The 21,661-nt window shown below is 38.7% G+C and overlaps 1 protein-coding gene across 1 annotated transcript; it reads left to right on the top strand.

Annotated features, from left to right (window-relative positions):
- Window positions 1-3,893: 3,893 nt before the first annotated feature.
- Window positions 3,894-18,130, top strand: LOC110949475 (leukemia inhibitory factor receptor). The gene is given in 17 exon segments (XM_051938951.1): window positions 3,894-3,951; window positions 7,387-7,440; window positions 8,268-8,385; window positions 8,491-8,668; window positions 8,811-9,083; window positions 10,928-11,069; window positions 11,204-11,292; window positions 11,402-11,609; window positions 11,709-11,897; window positions 13,843-13,974; window positions 14,071-14,232; window positions 15,876-16,019; window positions 16,117-16,194; window positions 16,276-16,361; window positions 16,504-16,528; window positions 16,531-16,548; window positions 16,551-18,130. Coding segments are annotated over 17 exon segments (2,247 nt in total). The 3' UTR covers window positions 16,844-18,130.
- Window positions 18,131-21,661: the final 3,531 nt, after the last annotated feature.

The following is a 21,661-nucleotide window of genomic DNA, read 5'->3' as shown; positions in this document are numbered from 1 at the left end:
TGAGTCCAAATTTGAGATGTTTGGTTCGACCTGCTGTGTCTTTGTGCGACACAGAAAAGGTGAACAGATGGTCTCTGCATGCATGGTTCCCACCGTGAAGCACAGAGGAGGTGTGATGATGTGGGGGTGCTTTGCTGGTGACACTTTTGGGGTTTAAATCAAAATTGAAGACACACTGAACCAGCACGGGTACCACAGCAACCTGCAGCGAAATGCCGTCCCACCCGGTTTGTGTTTAGTTGGACCATCATTTATTTTTCAACAGGACCAACAAGTGTTCAGCATCTCTGGGAACTCCTTCAAGACTGTTGAAAACCATTTCAGGTGGATACCTCATGAAACTCATGGAGAGAATACCTAGACTATGGAAAAGCAGCTACCAAAGCAAAGAGTGGCTATTTTGAAGAATCTAAAATATAAAACATGTTGTGACTTATTTCACACTTTTTTCTTTACTACATAATTCCATGTGTTCATTCATAGTTTTGATGCCTTCAGTGAGAATCTACAATGTAAATAGTCATGAAAATAAAGACAAAACAGTACATGAGAAGACAGTCCAAATTTTTGGCTGGTAATGCACAAATACTGTTTTTGTGCCACTGGAAACTAGAAAAATATTCTTTATTTCTTTCAAAATGACATTCAGTATATAACATTTCCAGTCATGATCTTATTGTACAGATGTATTTCATCAGTCTTGCATGGGCACAAATAGCACTGAGTTTACTGTAGAAGTGACAACTAAGTCTCATACTGACTGGCAGGATGTTCAAAGTCAAAACTATAAAAAAACTAAAGGATTGTGATCAAAGCTAACACATTGAGAGAAACCCACACAGCGTTTCAGCTCCTGTAGCCCACAAGTGAGTTACGGCACATTGCTGATCTTAGAGGAGATAAGAGTCAAGGTGGGGAAATTTACGTATACGAAAAACATGAGTAGGCAGACAGTCACTTGCTTAGCGGAAATACATGTCCTGTGAAGGAGCTCTTTAATTCTAATTTTAATCGTTTGATTCTCAAAATATTTGCTGACTTCGTAGCACCTTCAGTTCGAAACACGGACAGAAGCTCTGCAGAGCTGCAGCCTGCACGCAACAGCAACTGAAGTTAAGACTTCGCTCTGAAGTTGAAGCATGTCAGCATGAAGATTAAGATCATGATAAGCAGCTTTATTGATGTTTTTTAGACGGACCAAATTAAGCCAGTGAAGTGTGAAATGAACTTCCTGTGTGAATACAGTGCTGCACTGAAGGAGGAACATGCAGAAAAACGTGCAAGTTGTACCTCTTCCTGCATTTCTGCCTCCTAAAGTGTGAAGACAAAACACAACAATGAACTTACACATATTTACTGTTCGTTCAGAAGCATCCTGTGTTTACCTCCCTCCTACTGGTGCCCAGTTTGCCCAGTACAGCCTGGAGAAGCCGTGCCAGACTTTATGTATCAGACAATGCCGGAGTGGGACTCATTTTGAGCCTTGGACTTTCATGCCTCAGACCGGCCCATTTTAGATCACGACCTATTACTATTGAAATCACGTAATTCTAGCCTTGCATGTTAAGTCTACAATAGCGCACTGTTCTGTAAAGTCTTGTAATTCAGTGTTTTTTTCTGGAATATTTCCAATTCAGTGCAAGTAAGGGTTGCTTCACAATGTGGATATATTTCAACATGAGTGCACATCTCCAACATTATTCTTTACAACAATATCAGAATCTATATTCTGTTCAAAAAAGTGTTCAAGATGTTAAAGATCCCTCAGCAGTTTTATGCTGGAGACAATGCGGTAAAATAGGAGATCACACACACACACACACACACACATATTGTGGGATTGTCCAGTTGTCTTTGAATACTGGAAAAATATTAAAGATGAAATGGAGAAAATTATGAAAAAAGAAATCCCTACAAATGTATTGTTTTACTTACTTGGTGTTATAACGGTCAAGCTTTTCAGTGCTGACCAAAGATATATTCTGCATATTTTGTTGTTGGTTGCTAAGAAAACTGTAACGGCAAATTGGAAGAATGTTAAATCCCCGACTGTGGCTGAGTGGAAGCAGAGGTTAAGACAGGTGTATCTTATGAAAAGAATGACTGCATCACTGCAGTTGAGAATGGACCTTTTTGATCGGAGGTGGATCATGGTCGGAAATTACCTGATAACGTGAAGTGTTTGGGTTGTTGAGGTGGTTCTTTGAGTAATGGAAACGGGCCCTGACACACAATGACTATGTATGTGTGTGTATATATATGTGCATATATGTACATGTAAATATGTGTACATATTGGTCTGTATGTTATTCTGTGTCTTGCTCTTTATCTTTGCAGTGTAGAATGTATATCATGTGTACATTTGCGTCATATGCAGCAATATTTATGTGTGCATTGTGTTTTGTACCCTTTTTTGTATTACATCACTCAATTAAAGTTTTATTGTTAAATTGGAAAAATCAAAATAAAAAGTTTTTTAAAAAAGTGTTCAAAGATATCCAAACCTTAAAAATGAAATAAAATAAGAAATAAACATATTAAATTTTAAAAATAAAACAAAGGTGTTGCACTTTCTAATAACACTATCATCTGTTTTTCCTCTGCAAGGAAACAGTTCCATCACAACTTAAATTTCACAAATATGAGAACATCAGTTAAAGGGCAAATCTCCACCACTATTCCTTACAACATCACAATGTCCTCTTTTGCAATATCAAATATCAAGCAAATTAGTGTTCACAGATATGTAATCCTCATGAATAAAGAATAATTGTTGCACTGTTCTTTTCATTACAAAGATGTTGCTGGAAAACGACCTCATCGGGACATTTTTGACCCACTTATGCACCTAAGGCTTAAATGCACTTGGATTGAGTACCAAAATGACTGACAAGGTTTGTAATAGAAGAACTAATTTGAAAACGTTTTGATAGCTAGAGTTATCAAAACATTATCAAAAAGTTGAAGTGTTCCACCATCTGAAGTACTTCTCTGTGAACTTCGGATCTGCCTTGACACTATCATGTTTTCTTGACGGAAAATGAGAGTATGGCAGGCTGTGGAGTACGTTAGCACAAAACAGGGCTACTGTTACCGTGAGAAAAAGCTAATATCGTCCTCATATTAATTGCTTAAGTTTTCAAACAAGGCAGGCCCCCGGATGTGTTTTAGAGGATTTTTATAACTTTTACAGAGGAGGCTGAACAACTGCTCCAGTGCAAGGCTCAACACTGGAGAGTCAAATCCTCAGAACAAGACTTAACAGTCCGCCTGCATCTGAAAGATAAAGGACACTATTTGAGGACAGCAATGCACACATTCTGCAGATAGAAGACACATTTAAGAAAAGAGTGAAGGAAGACATCTCTGTTAAACCGGAGCAGCCATCTCTAAACAGAGGAGGGTTCCACTGCACTATGTCTGCACTGCCTGTAGACACCACAGTTATGGGGGTATTATTGTAGCAAAACTCTTTGTCAATGCGAATCGGGAGTTGTCTGTCTGTATTTCAATCCATGTGTCCGAAGTGAGATTTGTCAGTGTGTAAAAGAATTTGTCTATGCTGAGATTTGTCAATGCGAACCGGAATCTTCAAAAGTCGTCTGAAAATTTAAAATTTGTACATGTAATAAGATTTGTCCATGCGTACAAGGAGTTGTCCATGCGTAAAAGGAGTTGTCAATGCGTACAAAGACATTCGTAGTTGAAAAATTTACGTATCCTACTACACATCAGCAGAAAATACAGACAACTCACCAGTTACGAGTCATTCGGTTTCACAATTGGCTGTTTTATTTTCACGTGACTTTTGCTACACTTCTGCCGTGAGTGAGATTCGTATCTGAAAAACAACTGGGTTTTAGCTCCCTGAGCTCAGGCTCTCAGGCTCGTCCATGGTGGCTGCCTTCCGCTCTGCTGCCCTGTACCTCGGCAGTTCTCGCCGTCTGCAAGGCATCAGGCATTCACATTGACAAATCTCAGTTCACATAGACAAATTCTTTTACACATTGACAAATCTCACTTCAGACACATGGATTGAAATACAGACAGACAACTCCCGATTCGCATTGACAAATAGTTTTGCTACAATAATACCCCCATAACAGTCCTATTATCACTATTGAACTTGTATTATGGCTCATATCCAGGTTGTTTTCTCCTGACTAGATCCTTGCTTGTGTTGTATCCACACTCAGATGTAAGTCATTTTGGATAAAAGCATCTGCTAAATGAAATTGTAGAATTGTGAATTGTACTGCATCACTTATCAGGTACTTAGAATGCAGTCTTAACCCTCCTGTTGTCTTCATTTATAGGCACCAAAAAATCTTGTTTCCTTGTCTGAAAAAAAATCCCCAAATTTAGGAAAAAAATTTCCCCAATTTCTGAAAATTTACAAAACCTTCAGGAAGAAAATTACAATAATTCCTTAAAAGCTTTCTTTAAAAAAAATTTATTTTAAAAAAACAAATTTGGCAAGAAAATTCTTGTAAATATTTTCAAAAAATGAGTAAAATCTTCCACAAAAAAAAACTAAAGTGATTACGCATATATCAGTAAAACTTCTAATATTTTCTTTAAGAACATTCACCAAAAAAAAACCCAACAACAAAATCCAACAAATTTCACTGGATTTTAGTTGATTTTTTTTGTGAATGTTCTTAAAGAAACATTTTTGTAACATTTTTTTCCGCCAAAAAATGTTCAAAAATTTCCCAAAAATGTTGAAAATGTGGACATTAGAAGTTTCACTGTTAAAACATTTTTTTCCCCACACTTTCAAAGTTTAAACAGGTCAATTTGACCCGCAGGATCAACATGAGGGTTAAGGTCCCACCTCAGACAGTTCCACCACCCAATCACACCTCGAGGCATATGAGACTACTGGTAATGTGCTTTGTGCTGAGAATAACTACCTCACACTCCCCATAAGTCGGCTGGAACCGAGGAAAAAAAATCATCTACTTCTGAAAGATAATGAATCTTTGAATGCTTTGAATATTCAACTGCTGGACACAAGATGCCTCCTGTTTCATATCCAAGTGTACACATCAGCCTCCTTCATGCTACAAGCTGGACAACAACAGTTAGCTTCCAAGCTAGCTGTGATGTTGCAGATTCTGCTCCTACTTTCACATGTGGAATTCAGGTGTAAGGTGAACACAGCTTTCCTCCTTCACTAGATCAGATTTTGTGTGAAACCACAACACATTTTAAACACAGAGGGGTTTCATATATCTTTCTACATAAAACATGCTTTAAATGAGCAGTTTGAGATGAAAACATGAGGAGGGGGAGCATCTCTGCTGAGTAACCGACTAACGTGAGGCTGAGTTACTTATAGTAAAAGTGTTCCTTTCCTTGAATTAGTTTCTCACTGTAACAACTAAAGTGACCTTTCATGCAGCCAGAGAGCAGAGGGATCATTTGAGTCAGCAGAGGTCTCAAAAGGTATGAGGCGCTCCTCACATCTTGCACCTATCTTTATCACACAAACAGCTTTGCTGTTCATCTCTTTTTATCAAACATGACTTGAACAAATTCCCCCACCACTTCAGTGTTTTGCGAACTTCCTTTTGATATTAAAGCTTTACTGCGCAGAGCGATCAAATTACACGCTACAATGGAGAAAAAAAACATTTGCATATTCAAGGTTTGAGGTTTTTTCAGAGAGGAAGAAGAAACAGAAGCAGTTGTGCTTTCTGGTGAACGCTCACATCATTCATTTTTTAACATGTTTTCATCTTCAACATGTTGGCTTTTTTCTTTCATTTACGTCTAATTTTGAGGTGCAGCCCTGAATTTACACTGGGCTGAAGCACATACAACAGATGCAGACACCGAAAATTAACCAGCAGTAACAGAAAGAAAGAAGGTAATATCAAATGAAAGACAAAACACAGCAGTGCAGAAAAAAATAGGAACCGACACAGAGAAAAAAATCTAACAAAAATAATAGCAGCAATTTAAAAAAGTAAAACACGATCAATAAAACCTCAAAATGCTTTTAGTTTTAATTTTTTAAACTAAAATGTGCTTTTGTTGTGACCCATTGTCCTGTGTTTAATTGTACGTTTCACTGCTACGTTTTCTTTATGTGCTTTTATTGTGACCTGTTCTCTTACGTATCACTATTATGTCTTTTTCTTTTTTCTTTATTTTTATCTGCCTAGGAACTGTGGATGTAAATTAGCATTGTTGCTATAATCCAACACATTTCCGTCCATTGTTGTATTAATAGAAGTTCATTAATGTGCACTGTCCCTATCAAATAGATAAATCAATATGTGATATTAAACATGTTTATTTAACATTTTTACGATTTTCAATTTTCTTCATTTTTTTACTTATTAAAATTGAAAACAATAAAAAAAACATTAAGTAAAACACACTAAATGGTAACCATCAACGTTAATGTTATTAATGTTATTCACTTGCATTTAAAAAATAACTTTTATTTTGACTGTTCAGGGAAAGCCAGCAGTGCCGCGTCACTACAGGAATTATATTTTTATTCTGCCCAAAACTTCCCCAAAACTGCTGTCAGTAAGTCTCATCTCAAAGAAGAAGAACAAAACACTCAGATTAGCTGCCTTCTGATTTTGAATGAAAAACAGTTACTTACAGTTGCCCAATTTGAGCCTTTTAACTGAAAACTGCACTCAGTTCTTTGAAAGCAAAAGAAGCCCGACGAGCTCTTGAATTCACGCTACACAAACCGAATTGTGCTTTGATTTTGAGTCACAATGAACCTTAGAGAGCCTGTTTTCAGTTCTCACTGCACTCCAAAAAACAAATTCACTCAAACTGAACTTTTGCAACTTCGGCGTTTCAGAGTGGGTTTATAGAAAAGGTGCGACCTCTGACGCTGAACATCTCTATTTGTGGAAAGAAGAAGTACAAACAAGGCGGCTAAATCTGCAAACTCCAGGGGACTAACCGTTTCTAGTGAGCCCTATGAACTGTGTCAGAATGTGTCCCCGCCCCTTTATGCTCACTGTAGAACTCCCCAGATATTTCCTTCTCGTTGACTCTCAGGAGAGCAGCTACTGTGCGTGTGTGTGATGGCTGTGAATGGCTGCAGACTGTGGGTGTGAGATCGGCCCAAACCCACTCTCTTGGTTTCAGTCCTGCAGTCAGCCTCAGGCGACATGGTTCTCCGTGGACTTCAGACTGATTCCTCACACACAAAATGGTTTTCACACGTGAGCCATTCACATTTTCTCCTCTGTGGTAAGTGTCTTCTGTTTCTGCTTGGTAAATGCTCAGAAAGGAGAACATTTGGAGTCAGCCATCACTGCTGTTTTTGTACAATTTTCTATCTTTTAGGAATGGATTAAATCAGTGATCACATGCTGATCTCTCATTCTGTTGTTCACAATGCAGGTTTGGTGTTCTCTTATTTCACTACGCTCTCCTCTCATGTTCAAGCATGTTCAGGTAAGTTGGTGTTACATTTTGTACCATAATAACTCAAATATCATTGTTTTCTTCATATAGTATCTAATAAACACACTGGAAAAAAATGCCTCGCTCAAAACTAGAAAAGAAAACTTATTTTAAGTGACTTTTACCTTGAAATAAGTGGAAAAATCTGCCAATAGAACAAGTGAAAAATGGCTTGGTAAGATTTCTTGAAATAAGATATGATATTTAGAATACTGAGATGTTAAAATTAGCTGGGGACACTTATTTTAAGCTCTATTTTACCAGGATTGTCAAGCTTAGTTGTCTTAAAATAAGACAGACATGGTACAAGAAAATAGCATGTCTGAGATGAATTAAAGTTATTTTGAGTTTTCTTGCTAAATACAACTCAGAACAAGATAATTTCAAGATTGTTTGACTTAACAAGGTTCACTTAACAAGTACTTGTTAAGTGAATTTATCTTAAATCAAGAGGGATGAGACATTTTGACTCAACATTTTGAGTTTTTGCAGTGCAGTTTCCTCTGATGAACTAGCTTTCACTGTGTAAAAGAAAGATGTGTGCCACAGAGTTGTGTTTTTCCATTGTGAGGCATTTCTTGTAAAAATGACACACGTTATCTCAGCTTATTAATCTACTTTCACACTTTATCATTTTCATATCATGTTCCAGTGAAGCGCAAGCCAAACAACATTTCTTCCCAATATCAGCACTGTGGCATTCGCTCGGGTAATGAAAACACGTCTGAGTCATCCTGAGTTGAATCATCAGGTCTAAAATCAGATTACAAACAGTAAGAAGTTCTGTTATTAATATTATTCCTGTGTCTCTCTCACAGATGGAGTCCATGACTTGGACTGTTTTGGTAAACATAACTTAGGTAGCAGAATAAACTGTGTTTGGAAACCTGGCATGCACGCGTCCAACAGGACGTACACATTCATCCTACAGCAACCGTAAGAGATTTTAATGGAGTTTACAGTTTTCTCCTTCCAGCTTTGCAAAAATAAGAAAAATGCAGATTTTTGATGATAAACTGATGATAAATTTTCTCGTTCCAGGAGCAAAAATTATTGGATAGCTTGTCACAACATCACCCAGTTCTCTCAAAGTGTCAGATTGTTTGGAAAAGCCAACATGACCGTTGAGGTTATTGAAAACAGCAGGTCAAGAAACTGCACAAAAGCAGTTTTCAGAGGGTCACTAACGAGCCTGTGTAAGTCCACAGAAATATTTTTATGAACAAGTGTTTTTATTTCTGTTTTTGTTTTGTCTCAGTAAATCTCTAATTCAGCTCGCCGAATCAGTAAATTCTTTTAAATCCCTTCTTAAAACCCACTTTTATAGACTCGCCTTCCAGTAATGTTCTCTTTTATTTCTCTTTTGTCATTATGTTCTATCCGTCAAAGCACTTTGTGAATGTTCTTCTGAAAAGTGCTGTACAAATAAAGTTATTATTATTATTATTATTACATCTGAACACTGGATTTTTAAAAAAATCATTTCAGTACGATGTGGTCCTCCAAGTAATGTGTCCTTCAGCCGTCACTCTGGAAGACTAGATGTAAATGTGAGCTGGAAACCAGAGGACGTGAAAGCCATCACGTACTACTCTGTGAGATACAAAGTGGTGAGCAGCCCGTCATGGAATGAGGTCAGTACTAAACACCTGATTAATTCATGGTTCAGTCCAGCTAATGTGTTCCTGTGCACTAGTTCTCCTGGGGTTGAGAAAAAACAAAGTAAAATCACACAGACAAAAATCTAAATGCAAAACAAGGTAATGTAGGCAATTAACTATTAACCACACTGGAAAAAATGCTCCTCTCAAAACAAGAAAAAAAAAACTTATTTCAAGGAACTTTTATCTTGAAATAAGTGGAAAAAAATCTGCCAATAGAACAAGTGAAAAATGGCTTGGTCAGATTTCTTGAAATAAGAAATTATATTTAGAATACTGAGATGTTAAAATTAGCTGGGAAAACTTATTTTAAGCTCTATTTTACCAGGATTGTCAAGCTTAGGTGTCTCAAAATAAGGCAGACACGTTAAAATACAGTCATTTTTCACTCAAAAATAGATTTTTGCTTTCATGTAACCTCCTAATTTCATTTTAACCTCCTAACCCTCCTGTTGTCCTCACTTACAGGCACCAAAAAATATTGTTTCCTCGTCTGAAAAAAAAATGCGCAAAAAAATCCCCCAAACTTCTGAAAATTTGCAAAACCTTCAGGAAGAAAATTCCAATAATTCCTTAAAAGTTTCCATTAAAAGTTTTTTTTTTTTTTTTTTAAAAATCCCTCAAATTTGGCACGAAAATTTTTGTAAATATTTTCAAAAAATGAGTAAAAATCTTCCCCAAAAAATCCTAAAAATATCTAAAGTGATTACATATATATCAGTAAAACTTCTAATATTTTCTTTAGGAACATTCACATAAAAATAAACCAAAATCCAGCGAATGTCGTTGTATTTTGGTTAATTTTTATGTGAATGTTCTTAAAGAAACATTTTTAACATCTCGTCTTCCACCAAAAAATGTTCAAAGATTTCCCAAAAATGCTGAAAATGTGGACATCAGAATTTTCACGGTGAAAATATTTTTCCCCTACATTTTCAAACTTTAAAACGGGTCAATTTTGATCCTCAGGCCAACACCAGGGTTAAACTTATTTTGAGTTTTCTGGTAAAATTCAACTCAAAAGAAGATAATTTCAAGATTGCTTGACTTAACAAGATATTTAAGATGCATCGTCTTAAAACAAGTCCCTCCATCTTGCTGAAATGTCACTTGTTAAGTGAATTTATCTTAAATCAAGTGGAATGACACATTTTGACTAAAAATAAGACAAATAGACTTGGTAAGATTTTGAGTTTTTGCAGTGTAAAATATTGAATGATTTGAAAGGTTCGACTATTTAATAGCTGTTGGAGTATTTCAATTTTGACATTTGTGTTTTTCAGATAAAACTTAGGTTAATTACGGACATTTATTTAGTTGATACCATTTCTGATTTAAATACTACAGACAGAGCTCAGATCTACTTCAGCAAACAGACAATACAGATGCTCATTACGGTTCAGCTACTTTATCTCTTCCTTATACTCATAGACATATTTCTATATGCTGTTATTTTTATTATCAATAATAATAATAATAACAAATAGTTGTATTTACAATATGATATTGTCATTATGCACGATCAGACACCCTGTTCTCCATCAGCATTGAGAAACCCAAAATGGTTGATTCCTACTAAATACTAGCCATCATGAAGAGCAAACTGACCTTTATGTGTAAAAGTGGAGTGTCCCTTTCGGCCTCGGATGTTTTTAGATTGTGTCTGATGATGCTTTCTGTGGCTTCGTCGGTTTGTTCCTTCTCTCTGAGCCGACTCATCTGTCGCTGTCGGTAGACAAACTGATTAAACGAAGCTTATCTGAGTAAAATATTCACCTTTTGGATGTTTCATTCATTGATGTCTGTTCTGTTCACAGACAAACGTGGAATCCAAAAATCTGAGCAGCTGCAGAGTGGAGGATCTGAACTCCTCACTCGTCTACCTCGTCCAGATTCGATGTGTCAGTAATGAGAAATGCTCTCAGTGCCCATGGAGTGAAGCGTACACCGTCCCATCAGGTCGGTCCAATAAAGAAAGCAGGATTTAGATTGATCACTGAAAGATTAAAAGTAAAGCAAAAAGAATGCAAAGTTATGAGTTGAAAAGTGAAATACTGTTTCCTATTTCCCAATAAATAAACGTCTGCTTTTAGAGCTGACAACGCCGCCTGTTATTGTCAGCACTGAAGACAACGACATCAATGAGAAACAAGGTCGTCGACTGGTTTCTGTGACCTGGAAGGTAATTTTCCACCCCAAAATGTTGCTAAATAACAAGTACAAAGGGGAATACATTTTCTGTGAAACCATAGCTGTCGGAACTCTGACATTAAAGTAACTCTGTTTGGTAGTTTTCTGCCTCAGAGCTGTTTGACGGCTACTTTGTGAGCATCGGGAAGGCGTCTGGAGAGGCTCCGTGTGAGCAGATGAAAACCTCTGAGCCTGAGATCAGACTGATTCTCTCCCATTCAGCTTATCAGCTCAACATCAGTGCTGCCAACAATGCAAGCGTCTCTCCAGCTGTCAGCCAGACGATCCCACAGCGGGAAGACATGCACGGTCTGTACTCAATGGTTTCTCACTTCATCAAGTATTTATTATCTTATTGCAGAGCCGACAGCCCAGAGTTGTACGATCTGAATAACTGTCTGTCCACAGATGTGGGAGAGGAGAAGCTGAACGTTACAGTGCACCACAACACATCTTTCACCATCTACTGGAAAGATGATCTCATCAAGACCTTTGTGTGCTACTCTGTGGAGTGGAGGGAAAAGGGACATAAGGCTGTGCCCATGTCCTTCTATCAGAATGCAAAAAACAGCAGGACCTTATCGTTTCCTTTACGAGGTATGTAGTTAGTCACATGTTCTTGTCAGACTTGTCTATGAGAATATTCTGTTTGCATGTTACCAGCTTGCTTTGTCAAGGATGTTCTAGCCCTCCTGTTGTCCTCATTTACGAGCACCAAAAAATATTGTTTCCTTGTCTGAAAAAAATCCAGAAATTCAGCAAAAAAAATTCCCCAAACTTCTGAAAATTTGCAAAATCTTCAGGAAGAAAATGCCAATAATTCCTTAAAAGTTTCCCTTAAAAGTTTTATTTAAAAAAAAATTGGCAAAAAAAATTTTGTAAATATTTTCAAAAATGAGTAAAAATCTTCCAAAAATCCTAAAAATAATTAAAATGATTACATATATATCAGTAAAACCTCTAATATTCTCTTAAGAACATTCACAAAAAAATAAACCAAAATCCAGCGAAATTTGCTGGATTTTGGTTGACTTTTTGTGAATGTTCTTGAGAAACATTTTTAACATTTCTTTTTTCCACCAAAAAAGTTCAAAGATTTCCCAGAAATGTTAAAATTGTGAACATCAGAAGTTTCACTGTGAAAATCTATTAATTTTCCCCACATTTTCAAACTTGAAAAGGGGTCAATTTTGACCCGCAGGACGACACGAGGGTTAAAGACTCACCTAAATTGTGTTCTGTGGTAAGACTTCCGAGCAAATTTTCTGTACAAAGTGCAGAATTTTGTTACTGGAGCCTGAAGTTACATCCAGGTTAGGGTCAGATTTAGTCAATTAAAGCACTTTGGTTAAAGGTAGGGACAGATTAAAGACCCCCATCTGTGACAATAATTTCTAATGTATTTTTTAAAATCTTTTTAACATAGGGACAGTGCACATTAATGAATGCCTATTTATGTAGCAATGAGCATAAATATGCCAGATTATAGCACAATGCTAATTTACATCCACAGTCCCTGGAGCTAGAACAGCAGTGTCAAACCTTTTTTGCACCACAGACCGGATTCAAGCAAGACAATTTTCTACGACCAGTGATCGTGTACATAACTAACAAGAAAAGCACTCAGACAGCGCAGTACTCCGCTAAGGCTGCTCAGTCGTATCATTTCCAACAGATGAAATCTTCAATAAAATACGACCTTGCGCTGAGCACAGGCGTGTCATGCAGGTGTACGTTATGTATGGATACCGAATTGCATGACCTAAATATATAGCAGGTGGTGGGACTTGGAAACACCCCCACAATTTAATCAGTTGTATCACTTCTAATGGATAAGTCCCAGTAAGTCCGCAACGGTCGCAATCATGAGATCATCAGCAGTCAGCTGATGTAGCGTTCACTTGTTGTCATAGCTACAGTGATGTCAAGCTGCTATCTCACAATGATACAGAAATCTTGAACAAATCCGTGGATCCAGACTATAAGCTGCATCACTGCCAAAATCTAATCACTTGGTCCTTGTGTCATTTCTGACCTTCCCTGAAAATCCATTCTTATTTTTTAGATAAAATTAGGCTGAATTTGGCCCCTGAACGAGTTTTCAATCTGGTATGTGTGGCGACATTCCTGTGCTGCAATGATTTTATATCAACCAAGAATGACTGATTTATGCAGAGAGGAGAACATCGCTGGGAAAATGGCAGAAAAACCTATGAAGCACCCAAGAAAAGTTTCTGATGCTCCAGGTGTTAAAGTAACTCAGTGTTCAGAGGAAGGATTACGGTCCTGAAAACGAAAGCTAAACAGCGATGACCTGCATCAAACGTGTTATTGTGTTACTGTCACAGCCAGAATGAGGAAGTTCCACAAGCAAGTTGGTTCTCTAGCAATAAAAACTGCAATTCATGCAGCATTGTGCTTCTTGCAAAGTACATTTGCTGTTGAGAACTAGTAAAGATAACGCTGGTACGTGATGAAATACATTGAGTTTGTTGCGTAATTGTGATCCATAATAATCCATGTGGCTATTTTAAACTCCCAGAGCCGTTGGAGCCTTACAAGAGATACAGCATCACCCTGCACACTCGACCAGACAAGGAGACCTGCAACATGAAGCACATCAACAACAGTGAGAGCACCTATGGGAGCACACAGTTCTATTTCATGGAAGGACGTAAGTCCCATTACACATATCTAGTGTCCTGTCATCCACAACAGAACAGTTTGACTTGTTGGAGCTCTTAAAAATCGTGTCTCGATAATCCCACAGCTCCCGTCAGCGCTCCAGCAAACATCAGCAAGTTCAACGTGACGCTGAAGTCAGTGCTGCTGCAGTGGTCGTCCATCCCAGAGGAGGATCTCAGAGGATTCCTGCAGGGTTACATAATCCACTACACCGAATATCACCAACGGAGGACGAGCACAGAGAACAGTAAGCACCACGCACAAACAACTGGAGGTAAACAGTTGTAGGATTGACCTGAGAACCACTGATCAGCTGGTGTGTTTATGGGCCTCAGTATCTAGAGCAGAGGTCTTAAACTCATTTTAGTTCAGGGGCCAAATTCAGCCCAATTTGATCTCCAGTGGGCGGGACCAATAAAATCATAGCATAAAACCTATAACTGCAACTCCAAATGTTTCCTTTGTTTTAGTGCAAAAAAGGTCATTCTGAAAATGTTCACATTAAAGGAATTATCTTTTTACAAAACATGGTGAGCAACCTGAAATTCCTAAAGAAAAATGAATTCAATTTCAACAATATTATGGCTCATTTGATCATTTCCACACCACAACTTACAGATCACAGGGTGTCTGCTCAGGCGCAAAACATTTAGTCTGAGGAAAGACAGTACTTTACTTTATGACCAAAATGACAAAGATCAGCCAAAAACAGCAAAAAACAGGACAAAGCTACAAAAGACAAGAAAAAAAACAAAAAAGAGACAAAAAGTCACACAAAATAATTCCAAAGCGACAAAAAAATGGACAAATGACAAAAACGAGACAAAAAATGATACAAATGACACAAACGAGACAAAAAAATGACAAAAGTGAGAAACAAAACACCAAAAAATTGAAAAACCACAAATAAGAAAAGCAAAAAATGACAAAAAAACAAGAGAAAAAACGCAAGCAAGACAAAAAGGAAACATAAAACGATAAGAACAAGAGAAAAAATGACAAAGAAATGGGAGAAAAGACAAAAATCAGACAAAAAAACCCAACAAAAACAATAAAAACGGGACAAAATATTTCTAAAATGAGATACAAAACACAGAAGCAAGAAACAAACTGATAAAAATGAAACAAAACAAAAAGACACAAAGAGTTTGGCAAAAAAGTTGTAAAGCGACAAAAAAGGACAAATGATAAAACGAGACAAAAAAGACACAAGTGAGGCAAAAATGACAAAAGTGAGAAACAAAGCAACAAAAAATCAAACTAATAAAGCAAAACACAAAAGAACAAACAAAAAACAAGCAAGACAAAAAGGAAAGACAAAATGAAAAAAACTAGAAAAAAATGACAAAGAAATTAGACAATGACAAAAGTCAGACAAAAAACAATAAAATCAGACAAATAATTACAAAAATGAGGCCCAAAACGACAAAAGCGAAAAACAAAACGACAAAAAATGAAACAAACGGCATGAAACAAAATAAAAAAGAGACAAAAATTTGGACAAATAAGTTACAAAGCAGCAAAAAATGGACAAATGACAAAAACGAGACAAACAATTACACAATGACACAAAAAGTGACAAAAGTGAGAAACAAAACAACAAAAAATTGCCCAACCAACGAATAAAGGAAAACATAAATTGACAACAATAAAAGAAAAGCACAAGCACGACAAAAGGAAGCAAAAAGACGACAAAAACAAAAGGACAAAAATATGAGACAAATAACAAAAATCTAACAAAAAATGACAAAAAAACTATTAGCATTTAAAATACTACAAAAACGAGACACAACACTACAAAAGAGCAATGAACAATATAGTATGTTATATATAGTATAATATAGTATGGTCGTTTTTGTAATTTACTGAAAGCTGCTTCTCTGTGTGCAGATGTTATAGTGGATCCTGAGCTGAACAGCTACGAACTGTCAGATCTGAAAAGTGGGACAGCTTACCAAGTCCAGATATCAGGCTTCACCTCTGCAGGAGCAGGAGTACGCAGCACAGCAAGCTTCTTTAAAACAGATCCTGAAGGTAAAGTCAATTCAGCAACTATTAAACCTTTACCGAATGGAATCTGATACTGAAAGGAAGCGTTAAATTCTTTTCCTGCATTTTCTTTGCACGGCAGATTTCAGTCTGCGCAGCGTGATCATAGTCTTTGCGGTTGTGGCCGCTGTGTTGATATTTGGAACGCCAATAATAAAAGGTACGTCAGCCACAGACTCAAATGGATGAGGAACATCACACATCTGTATCTTTATACCCACTGTATTGACTCTCTTTAGAGCCAAAGCTGTCCTGTGGCCAAGCATCCCTCACCCTGGAAACAGCAATGCAATGCAGAAAATAGACAGAGCCTGTGAGCTGGTGAGTGCTGCTTTGTGATTTCAATCACTTCCAGCAAGACTCTGAGGTCTGCAAACGTCTAGCTGCTGCAAGTAAAGCTCTTAACACTACATGACACTCTATGCTGTATAAAATAAATGAGCATACTGTGCTATTTTTCCCTCAGGAGCTGGAGGCCATCAACACTCTCCAGGTGGAGAATGGGACACAAACAGCCTCAGATCGTTGAGAAAGAAGCCGTGATCCCTGCCAGCACGCTACCATTGGTGTTACCGCTTCTCTGTGCTGCAGAAGATGAGGAAGATGCACCAGAAATGGCCTGTGACTGGAACCAAACGGACACAGACAGTGTAGCTGGAGAGACGTCACCTGGAGACACGACAGAAATGTCCTCAGACACACAGCAGACAAACCTCCAGAGCTCTCCGATGGTCTTTTCAGGAGGATATACCACCATGGAAATGTTTCAGCAGACAATGCCGCAGGGTGTAGCAGCGACACAGCAGTAACTGAGGTCATGGAAAGCCAACCAGAGAACAAGTCGGGGATGGACTATGTCAGACAATTTAGTACCAGTCCCAGCTTAGACAGTGAGCAGCCGTCCATGATTTTATGATAATCACTACATAACACATTTTATACATTGTCTAGGAATGTTTGAACGTGTTCTACAGATGCACTTTGAGGAGCAGCCATGCTGTTGCAGGTCAACAGCGTAGATTTACTGAGTCTTACGTTATTAATAGCAATAATAGTACTGTGTTTCATTCATGTTTATGTGAACAACTCATCCAAAACAAGAAAGCATGATGTTACTTCCAGGTACTGGATTTGGAAGATCTGATGTGCTAATGTTTTTAACCGCCCGGCAAACTCCGTTTTCCGGAAGGTATTGTTTTCAGCTGCATGGTCTTGCTTGCTTGCTTGTTTGTCTGTAACAATTTGGTTTCCGCGCGATAGCTCGATAAAATATTGATGTAGCCTCACCATATTTGGTACACAGGTGTACCATAATAAGACACAGGTCAAGTTCGCATTTGGTGACCTTGACCTCATTCTCAGGTCACAGGGGTCATCTTTGTCGCCGGCAGTCCAAGTTTGGTATAACTTCTTGTTCTTTGTTGTTTCTTTTTTCTTTATTTTGGCCAATTGCAAAAACTGATACATACAGAGAGCATGGAGTATCTCCTGTAGTGGATTTATCATATTGTTTATGTGTTCTCTTACTCTGATGGGCCACTGGCAGATACAGACATAAAATACAATGTTTTTCAAAAGCAGGCAATTGCTAGGCCTAAACTAAACTGATAGCAAAACACAGGATATTGAGTTTCATGTCCATAAAGATCACAAAGTATCAGAGACAAAGGGTGACCAGATTAACGTTTGCATGTAAATTGAAGAAAATGTCTCCAGGTGTTCAAGAGGTAACATGTTGATGTGAGGGGGATGGATGGACGCGCAGAAAACACAAAAACATCAAACATCCGACCAACCCTTATGCTGGAGTAGAGGAATAAATACATAGTTTGGAGGCAGTGTTTTCTTTGGTCAGATCTTCTTCATAAGTGGTTTAAATTACATTTCGTGAATAAATTCTCAGTTTTGGAGTGAACTTAACCAAAAGCCGTCAAGCAGCGAGTACACCATGTTCCAAAGGTTCGTTCTCCCCATTGGACAACATGTTTGATTGATTGTCACCAGAATGGGTCCCACATGATCAATCAGTACTGTTTAGCTGTTTGTCCTGGTCAAACTATCAGATCTCAGCATATAAATGTCTTGCTTGACCAAAATGCAATTACACTACAACGCAAATTTTGGAAGCGTTGTTACCCATAGCCTAGAGTAAGGGTGGAAAGCGAAGAGATTCATGCACAGGTCATTGCTCTTCGAAATGAGGAAAACCCCATTAGCTGGAGCTCCAGCCCTTGGCAGAAGTCTCTGTTGGGTGCAGAAGTGATACCCGAAAGTACAACACAGGAGGATCCTCAAAGACTACTCTCTCAGGACTCCATCTACCTACCAAGGATCTGATGAGAAAGGCCAGGGTAAAGTACACCAATAATGCCGGTGACTCAGTCAGAGGCTGAAAAATCTTGGAGAAGATCTTTCATGTCCATGTCACGGCCAACTCCCCAGTCCCTGCATCTGCCCTCACCTGACCTCCTCTTTCCTTCCTCTCTCCTTCTCTATTTCTGCCTTTTCCCATGCGCTGGAACCTTCAGACCCCCATTCCCTTCCCCGCTAGTGAGTTTAGTTTAGTTTATTTCCCTTCTTGTTTTAAATTTAGTCCTGTTTGTTATTTATTTAATAGTGTCTTTAGTTAGATCCTTAGTTGGTACTCCTTCCTTTGTCATTGTTCGGTCCAGTTTTTGCTATCCATTTTGTTAAATAAATCCTTCTGAATCCTGACTGTCTGTCTAGTCTGTGCACGTTCTCCTTGGGTTCTTGCTCCCACATCATGACAGTGCATCATTATTAAACAGACACATTGGGCTGAAAGGTTACAAGAGGCAACGTACCCCACGACTCACCAAACTGCAACAGGAGAAGAGACTGGCTTTCCCAAAGAAGTACATAACTCTGACTCCAGAAGACTGGGAGAACTGGATTTCTCTGATGAATGCGTTCTCTAGTCATTCTCAACACCCAACAGCCAAAAACGACCGTATCTATATGGATGATGGTAAATAAAAAGTACTGTCTTCAGTGTCCATAGTATGGTTTGGGAGGCGATGTCTGCTTCATGCATGAGACTACACTACATCTGCATCACCTTGACTCCCCAGGGACTTATGCAAGGATCCTGTTTGTGGACTTCAGTTCGGCGTTTAACACCATCATCCCGACATCCTCCACTCCAAACTCCTCCAGCTCAGTGTGCCAGCTCTACCTGTGAGTGGATCACAGACTTCCTGACAGACAGGAGGCAGCAGGTGAGATTGGGGAGGCATCACATCCAGCACCCGGACAATCAGCACTGGCGCCCCCCAGGGTGTGTGCTCTCCCCACTGCTCTTCTCCCTCTATACAAACGACTGCACCTCAGGTGACCCAAGCGTGAAGCTCTTAAAGTCTGCAGACGACAACTGTCATCGGCCTCATCCGGGACAGTGACGAGTCTGCGTACAGACGAGAAGTGGAACAGCTGGTTCCTCTGGTGTGGTCGGAACAACCTGGAGCTGAACACGCTCAAGACTGTGGAATAACAGTGGATTTCAGAAGGAGCCCCCCTGTGCTGCTCCCCCTCTCCATTCACAACACACGGTGTCTGCTTGTGGAAAGTTTCAGGTTCCTGGGTTCTACATCTCCCAGGACCTGAAGTGGTAGTCCAACATCGACACCATCAGGAAAAAGGCCCAGCAGAGGATGTACTTCCTGCGCCAACTGAAGAAGTTCAATCTGCCACAGGAGCTGCTGATCCAGTTCTACACCGCCATCATCCAGTCTGTCCTCTGCACTTTCATCACTGTGTGGTTTGGATCAGCCACCAAGCAGGACAGGCACAGACTGACAACGGACAGGAGGACTGCAGAAAAAATCATCGTGCCAGCCTGCCCTCTATTCAGGACTTGTACATGTCCAGAGTCCAGGAAAAGGGCAGGCAACATCACTGCATATCCGTCACACCCTGGACATAACCCGTTTCACCTCCTCCCTCCGGCAGGCGCTACAGAGCTCTGTACGCCAAAACCACCAGACATATGACAGTTTCTTTCCACAGGCTGTTGCTCTGATGAACATTTGAAACCAGTCACAGTCTGAATCATGAACATAAACATCCATAACCTCAACAACAGTCCTATAACAATAAAATTATTAATAGAAATGCACCATTTCCACTGATCACTTTAAAACTAAGTTTTTTAATGCTGTTATGTTATGTCATGTCATGTTATGTTACGTTAAATCTTCTTATTACGTAATGTTAAAGTTATGTTAGTATTTTTTATATTTTTTGTCACAAAATTATGTTTATTATTTGAATTTCTATTTGTCTAGTACAAGAGGGTACTGTAAAATACCGGAGTCAAATTCCTTGTATGTGCTCGCATACTTGGCAGATAAAGTGATTCTGATTCAGGTCTCTCAGAGCTGCACATTGTGCCTCAAAGTACCACTGTTAATGGCACAATATTAGACCAACAACATTCTCGAAAAGATTCTACTTCCAGTTTTGGCCAGGAGGAAAAAAATCAGAGCCTGTTACTGAAAGAAAAAGGTTAAACAGATGTTCGGAACTGGTATTTATGCAAGATGGTGGCCCTGCTCACACTGCTCGTATGACTCAGCAAAGGTTTTCTGAGCATCTACCTAGCTTTCTTCTTAAGGAAAAATGGCCACCAAACTCCCTTGACCTCAACCCAATTGTAGGAGAACAATGAACATGGTCCATCACTGACCACCACCAAACAGCTCAACTCCAGGGCTATGTGGGAAGGTAGAACCATCCCTGACTTAAGAACCTCGTACAGTTCACGCCTGAAAGACTGAAAGCTGTGATCAAAGTGAAAGAGGGAAATACTGGTTATTGTAGAAATTGATTATATTGCATATTCAGTCTCCGAACTTTGTTTATCTGGGGAGAACGAGCTTTTGGAACACGTGTACTTGTTTTGATTGCTGGACGTTTACTGCATGTTATTCTCCTGCTCTTTCCTCACATATCTTGTCCAATAAATTTAAAAAGTATAAATTTGTAGCTTTTATCTTCGTTTTATGTGATATTAGCTTGATGCTGAAGGTCCAGCCTGACGGACTGATTCTGATTTTCTTTCCGCCAGGTAAAAGCATAGATACAGAATTTCACCGGAGCTTTACCGAATACCACAGTCCTCACAGAAACACAAAGCAAGACATCGACAATTAAACAACTGAATGAAAGCTTTATTATTGAGTGTTTTTGGAAATAGATCAGATGTGTTGTAGATTCAAACTGATGAGGATCGTGTAGCATACATCCAAAAGCTCTTCACAGACATTTTCACCAAACCTGTACATCAAGTCCGAACGCAGTATCAAGCAGCCAATCACCCTGAAACAAACCATCACACGTCTCTGCGGTATCTACCAGGATACACAGATAGAAAAAATACAATCCTCATATACTGTCTGAACTGCTCTTACTAAACTTCAACCACGAGTTCACTCACCTTAACGGAACGGAAAAGAGCAGGAGACAGAAATAAAAGCAACAATAAACCAGTGGAATTTGGCAAACACTGCCATAAAGCCTCCTTTAAATATAATGAGAGTCCACGGACATTTAAAAAACACTGATCTTGATCTGGGACCAGTTTGCAGACATTTTATGACTGATCACAA

Source organism: Acanthochromis polyacanthus, chromosome 18 (assembly GCF_021347895.1).
Source record: "Acanthochromis polyacanthus isolate Apoly-LR-REF ecotype Palm Island chromosome 18, KAUST_Apoly_ChrSc, whole genome shotgun sequence".
Taxonomy (NCBI): Eukaryota; Metazoa; Chordata; class Actinopteri; family Pomacentridae; genus Acanthochromis; species Acanthochromis polyacanthus.
Note: the sequence above shows the minus strand (reverse complement) of the source record. Positions and strands in the feature narration are given on the sequence as shown.